Source organism: Agrilus planipennis, unplaced genomic scaffold (assembly GCF_000699045.2).
Source record: "Agrilus planipennis isolate EAB-ADULT unplaced genomic scaffold, Apla_2.0 scaffold117, whole genome shotgun sequence".
Taxonomy (NCBI): domain Eukaryota; kingdom Metazoa; phylum Arthropoda; class Insecta; order Coleoptera; family Buprestidae; genus Agrilus; species Agrilus planipennis.
In genome coordinates, this window is record NW_020438912.1 from 934,453 (window position 1) to 941,931 (window position 7,479).

The 7,479-nt window shown below is 32.0% G+C and overlaps 1 protein-coding gene across 2 annotated transcripts in view; it reads right to left on the reverse strand.

Moving 5' to 3' along the window:
* The window catches only part of LOC112904150, a 58,064-nt gene extending 50,941 nt beyond the window's left edge, over positions 1-7,123 (reverse strand). For both annotated transcript variants that reach the window (XM_025973502.1, XM_025973503.1), the window contains exon 1: positions 6,992-7,123. In XM_025973502.1, the coding sequence (XP_025829287.1) occupies positions 6,992-7,034 (43 nt within the window). In that variant the 5' untranslated portion in view covers positions 7,035-7,123. The remainder of the gene's footprint in view (positions 1-6,991) is intronic.
* Positions 7,124-7,479: the final 356 nt, after the last annotated feature.

The following is a 7,479-nucleotide window of genomic DNA, read 5'->3' on the forward strand; positions in this document are numbered from 1 at the left end:
ACTAAAATTTCCATAAATACCCAATGTACCTAATATTCTATGACTGGAATAAAGTATTGTATTGTTCGTGGGTTCAACAAAATTAACTTTTAAGACTGCTAACGGCAAGACTATTTATTTACACTACTGTTGATATATCACTGTTGTTTCCTTTCTGGAACCCTCTAGAACCATCCGGATCGTTTTGTTTTTCTTTGAACTGTTTAACTCGCGCACACAAACACACTCTCGTGCTCGCTACAGTATATTTTTCTGAATAAATAAATAAATTAAGTACAACCTAAAGTAGTTTCTATTTTTTGTAAACAATTGCATTTTGAGATTTTTTTGTGTTTTGAGACTATAAGAAGTTCTAACACAAAAAAAATCCCTAATGTGTTCATGAGCCGCCACTGAGTTGTACATATATCTATTTTTCATGCATTGTTTCGTATAAAAATAGATAACAAAAAATACGAAAATTATCGGCCTAATAAATCCGTATTGTTGTGATATTACTTCCACTGTAGCGTCTATGCAATCAGAACGGTACGATCGAAGTAACAATTGCATTGTCAGTAACGTTTACCATTTGTTCGAATTATTATCCTGTCAGTGTGCGGGCGTTATCGCATAGTAACATACCCGAGTTTTGTTTGGATGCGTTACCAATAATGGCACCGTACACGTATGCCTGTATACCTACATATGTATGTATGTATGTATGTGTCTGTATGTTTTGCAGGTAGCCCTGCAAATTTTCAGAAATTATCCTGCAACAGAACAAAGCTCTCGCATCAACGATCCGCCGTCTCTCCAAAACAATTTAATTAGCGAAACCGAACGATAAATCGTTTCAAGGAATAAAGGAATTGTTTGGGTTTACAATGGTAACCTATAACCCCCTGTACCGTGCATGCTCTCTAATTGTTGCGAGATATAAAATTGGAGCACAACGACAATACCGCATCCTGATTGAGTCTGTTCATATTTTAATTGGAAATTAATTATTGAAAGCGATTTCCGTTTCGTGCTTATTTACGCAATAATGAATAATTACTGTTTAGAGAAGACGCGTGTATAAATTGATGCCACTATAAATTTACGTGTACATATGCAATTCAGTAGATGTTTTAATTTAGGATATTCAGTTTTCTTCCAAACAACTAATGTGAAGTTAGAGAAATTGAAAAGTTTACAGTTTTGTAACCCATAATGAAAAAGTGAAAAATTTATAAGGCTAACTCGTTGCTCGGTTACCATGAAGACCCTTTTATTAGGATTAGGTAAAAATATCAAGGTGAAGTTAATATCAAACGGTAGAATCTAATGTTTCGCAACTTTAGAATGCTTTAATAATATTAATAATTATGCTCAATGTTTAGAAAGACGCCTTTCGACATATACTTTTAACCTAACAGTCGTCTTGCAATATTTTTAATCTCCACAAATAACTACTTAACTAACCACTGACTGACTGATGATCAGCGCACAACTAAAAAAACTGTATCGATTTGAATGAAATTTTTATGGTATTTTAATATACGACTTCCACAAACAACATCCGAATATATCTTCGTATTTCTTCCCCGAATATTTATCAACGGGACAATTCCAGTAATTTAACAGGTGCAAAATGTTTTATTCAATTTGTAATCACATCGACATTTCGCTTTATGGTGTTAAAGCTTGTTTAGGATAGATTATATAAGTCAAAAATAAACTAGTTCAGAGAATATATACAGTAACTACAAAAATCAATTGAAATTCACCTAAACTTATAGTATAACGTGTTGCTAAAAATGAACATGTAATTAAAGATAACAAACACAGTTAAAAGAATAAATTAATCAATAAATTAATTAAAATCCACCTGGTAACACAAACGACAATGCAATTTTCAATTTTATTTTAACATTATAGAGCGAAACGTCGGTGTGATTATTAAATAATACATTATTCAACCCTTAAATTACTTTATTATTATTTATCATGTGATAACGCATCGGATTTGCAATAATTAATTACTAAGACTCAGAAAACGATAAAGAGACGATAGAACTCCGGATGGGAAAGAGTACAAAAAGGTAGAAAATAAGGGTAAGTAATATGGAAAATGAATTTTAAACTTGGAAAAAAGTACACCTAATTATATTGTAAGAAGTGAAACAAAATGTGATAAGAAGGTAGTAGAAGCAAGAAGAAGATTAGTAAGACATGAAGTAAATATACGAGGACCAGAAAAAAGATATAAGAAAAGGGATGCAGAGAAAAAAAATATGATAATGAGACAGAAAATCCTTAAGAGAGATAACAGAGATAATGCTAAGCCGAAGGCAACTAGAGGAATGCTTGGTGAAGAGAAAGAATGGGGATAGGAAATATATTAAATAAAATAACAAAAGGAGAATACCCAAAGAGTCTACAAAGTCGAAACATGCGAAAGAATTTCCGTGCCAGGAGTGGCAAGGGGACTTATTACCGGAATATTTGAGGGAAAGAAAGGATATAACGGTAATACTGAAATTTAAAATGCATGTAAGGAAAGTAAGTGCTAGATGAAAGAAGAAGGGAAGAAAATGTAGAATATGTGGAAAAGAAACATTGACGTGTTCTAGAAGAGGGTGTAAAAGTAATGCAAGGGAAAAATGTAGATAATTAATAAAAGAGAATGGTAGTGAGCTGGCAATATTAAAAGAAATGTTAAAGAAATGTAAAAGGAAAAGGGAGGGTAGATAAGAATAGTTAAGCAAAAGAACTGTTCGAAAAAGTTTAGAATTAGGTAAGTAAAAAAGGTATCTTTCCTTCTTTTGTTTTTGATATTGTTAAAGATTAAATTAGAAAAATTCCTTCCGCAACCTATAGTTCGTCTATGTCAAAAAATTTAATTTAACAAACAGCAAATAAAAGGCCCTATTAGAAACACTATATAAGATACCGCATACTTATAACAATAAATTAGTACTTTGTTCGTTAGAAAATCAAAAAGCTCTCATCTGCAGTATACTCCAAAAAACAGATTCTTGTAGCGTTCCAGAAAAAACCGCCCTGCTCATTCAATATTAAATTGAAAGCCAAAGTCTTTATATTTCCTTAAAGCCCATAAAATGTAGAATAATTTTTGTCTAAAAATTTTTTTGATAACGCCCTTAATTTCGCTGATAATCTCAAAAAACGCCGGAGACTTCAACGTTGCGTTAAGCGACGAACCCAAAAATTTTTTTAGTAAATAAATAGGTTATTCTTGTATTATTAAAATTAGTAATAGGGCCATTTGATAGTCCTATTAAGATACAAAAACATTTATTTAAATATTTTTTCTGTAGTGCTTTTAGTTTTAAGAATAATTAAACANCCCATTTTCTACTTTGATGTTCATTTATATTTTCTCGAGCATTTTCAAATAAAAACGTAATGCTCTGTAAAACGCTTTTCACTCGCTTCAATTTCAGCGCTTCACCTTTTTTGAAATTTGAATTAATAATTTCAGAAATGCGTTGAATTAATTTTTGCAAATAATTATATTAGATTTCGGTTAATAATGCAAAGATAAAAAGTGATAACGGAAATTATTTCAGTTATAACATGAACTACGGATATTATATAAGAGCATGTCATTGAGTAGTTATTAGAATTAACAATAACTATGTTTGCAAATGGAACACTAACTCTTTTTATCAACTGTGCACCAATTTTTCCGGAGATAAGAAATCAGAATTTTCTACATACAAAATCGTCTTTGCCATGAAAAATGTCGATTCCTCCAGTACATATCTTACATGAAAACGAGAGTTACGCGTGGGTAGGTGATAACGAATAAAAGTAAAACATTGATGGTGATTAAATTAACTCTTTTGAATTGAAAAATTACTAGAGGAAATATATATTGTCGATGCAGTCAGACCGAGAGGAAATTACAGGTCGAATTTTTGCTCTATTTCCTCAGGATGTTCCATTCATAAATAACCAGGGCAGATGTCACCGATAGCTGAGATTATGAGAGGTCATAACCTCATAACATCCTGAAAGGCATGCACACTCATCCACTCGGTCCCAATCTTGGCAAGAACGTGGTTTCACTTTGAATATTAATGTAATCCGCAGTGAAGATTCAATCAGAAATATTGAATCGTGCGTGTCTGGCACGGGTACAACTACTTCTGTCAACTACTAATTTTCATCTCGCTTTTAATGTAGCTATAATTTAAAGAAGTTCAGCCGAATAAATTTTACACTAATCAATAACTAATACTTTTAATTTAAAATTGACAACGGCGAAGAAAAAAGCTTTTAACGTTTTAACAGAGTTACAATTTAATTACTCTTATATTAAGAAGGAACTTTTAACACTTTCCATTTTTAGTAACAAATTTTCATGGTGAACTAAGGCATTTCTCAACAATTTGAAAAGCTAACTATTTTTGTGCTTTAAGGTCACTTATAAACAAAATAAAGAAAATAAGTTGTCAAAGTTGAATATTAACACTCGTGGGTATGTGTGTAGTGAATTATCAGTTCTTCGTTGCATTTAAGGTTGAAGCTATTCTTTCTTTACGGGTAATAATAGAGTTAACGATAGAAAAAGGAATGAGTGTATACATACAAAGCTTTTGACAATATTAAATGGGAGATGTTAAATATACTTAAAAATTTGGAGATAAGTTACACAGATAGAAGAGTGATAGTTAATTTGTATAAAAAGCAACAGGCAGTTATAGAGCTGGGGCTGCAACATAGAGAAGTAAATATTAGGAAGGGAGTCAGACAGGGATGCACACTGTCACCGCTACTTTTTAATCTATACATCGAAGACGCGATCAACATCATCAAAAGAAAGTACAACTGTAGGGATAGATATACAGGGGCAAAAGATTAGTATGCTTAGATTTGCAGATGATATAGTAGTATTAGCACCTAGCAAGGATGAGTTAGAGATAGCTTTAAATAAAATGGAAGCGGTATGAACAAAGCAGTACTGTATAAAAATAAATAAAAGTAATTCAAAAATACTGGTATGCAAGGGAAGAAAAAGTAGGGAAGTAAGAGCGAATATAAAAACAGGAGACGAAAAATTTGAAGAAGTGACTGACTTTAAGTATTTAGGAAGTCAGAGAAGTCAGGACGGAAGAAGTAGTAGATATAAAGCAGAGGATAGTGCAAGGTCGAATCGGTTTCAATAAAAAAAAGTCACTTCTGTGCTCGCGAACGGTTAATTTAGAAATTCAAAATAGATTGTTAAAGGTGTATGTTTAGAGCCCGGCGCTGTACAGGTGCGAAACATGGACGGTGGATGTGGCGGAAAAGTAAAGGTTAAAAGCGTTCGAAATGTGATGTTACAGGCAAATGATGAGGATACCGTTGATAGAGAAGTTTAGAAATGAAGAGGTATTAAATAGAATAGGGGAACAGAGAGCTCTATGGTAGTCAATAAGAAAGAGGCGAGACAGGTTGGTAGAACACCTTCTCATATTAGTGGCAAAAACGGGAGTTAGGAGGGGTAGAGGTAGACCTAGATTAGATTACTATTCGCAAATAGTTAAGGATGTGGGTTGTTGTAGTCTTAGGGAAATGCGAAGATTAGCTCAGAATAGGGAATAGTGGAATTGCGTATCCAACCAGTCTTAGGACTGACCACCTTATGATGATGAATGCAACGCGTTCGCACTAGTATATAGACGTTCTGAATTCTCCCGCTTTTGCTGTCAACTTTTGCAATAAACATGTGGAGAAGTTCACACCGAAAAAATCTGTATGAAAAATATTTACAAAAAATCAAATTTCTGCTGTTATCTGGTTACACACCCAACGAAATTATTATTCGCAACCCCTAGATATATCGCAGTGTTCAAACTAAGATAATAATGCTAAATTACCAAATCCTTTACGCAAAAGCTTTAAAACGTAAATAATTTAAAATTCAATCGGTTGATTTGATCGATTGTTAATTAATAAATTTATGTAATTGACGTTTTTCTTGTTTTACGATAAACGAAATCATCTGGTTCATATCAAATTTGGAGGAAAGTTCGATTTCCATTGCCATTATGAATATTTTTTGGTTTGAAAATTATTAAAGGTCAAAGGAGACGGCACAGAAGCTGTCAGAAAAGCCTCATCTCCTCACGGGCTAAGAGAAGCTTTCGCACAGAATATCTGGGTTAAAGCTCATAAATATGGAATTATGAAAATTGTACGGCCAAGCAACACTTGACTTAATATTGTCGGTTATAACATAAAGTTGGAAATTGTAGGTGGCCTGTTATTTTCGTATAAAATGTCAGTTCCCGCTCAATGTCATCCCCCTTTCCATCATACCCAGATATCAATTTGGCGGAATATATGTATATGTATATTTTCATTAGTTGAAAATCCACCAAAGAAACTTCGACTACGACAAATTATTATATGTTACACATGTAGATATTCAGTCGGCCCAAATAGCGAAGGGTTGATTATTTATTTTAAATGACCGCACGTCCCAAACTGTGTGAATATTAATGAGAAAGGTCCAAAGGTATTTTGAAAGGGACGTTTATCTATATATTTCATTCAAAAAGAACGATCACTGTCAGTTCACAACAGAAATTAAAATTACTTGTTACGAAATTATTAATATATTCTGTAACATATAACAAAAGTGCCTGATGTTACCTTGTCCATTGAAATTCACTGATTTTTTCCGGCACGGAGAAAAATATTTACCTAAATATTAAAGCTATATTTACAATTTGGACCCGAATTTGTAAAAATAAAACCCCAGCAGAAATAAATTTACTAGGTATTTGAGTTGATATTACAAATTAAATTGTAGTAATTAAGAAACTTGAAATAATTTTTAAAGAAATTAACATGTCAAAATTGAGATTATTTCAAGTTACCTAATAAATTCTACTATTTCAAAATTCAGTTATTTACAATCGAAAATTGTAAGTTTTGCTTTGCTATAAAAATTTAGTTTTCTCCGTGCTGTAATATAAGAAAAAAGGTTAGTACATAGGTATATTTAATTTACCTGAATTTGTTCCTATAACTGATTTATCCAACTGCCATTTCATATCCAAATTTAGATAAAATACCGCCAGTAGTGCAGCAAAAAACCCTATATGGGCTGCGTAGAAAGAAGATGATGTAAACTAGGATGATCTTTCCTGTAAATAAAAATTAATCATAAAGCATCACTACATTTACCCAGCGACACATGAAAAACTTTTTATATTTTTCCTGAATGAAACATTTTCACAGGTTTCGAGCTTTCAATAGGTTTTCCCGAACAACTTTAGTTTCAAAAATTAGCAAATCTTTATGAGTATTTCTTCTGAAATAAATGATTAGCATAATCAGTTTTAGAATTTAATTTGTAATAATTAAAAAACTTGAAAAAAAAAATTAAAAAAACATGTTAAAATTGAAATTATTACGAGCTACCTAATAAATTCTACAATTTCTACAGCAAATTCTGTCCTTTCCAATCGAAAATTGTAATTTTTGCTTTGTCATAAA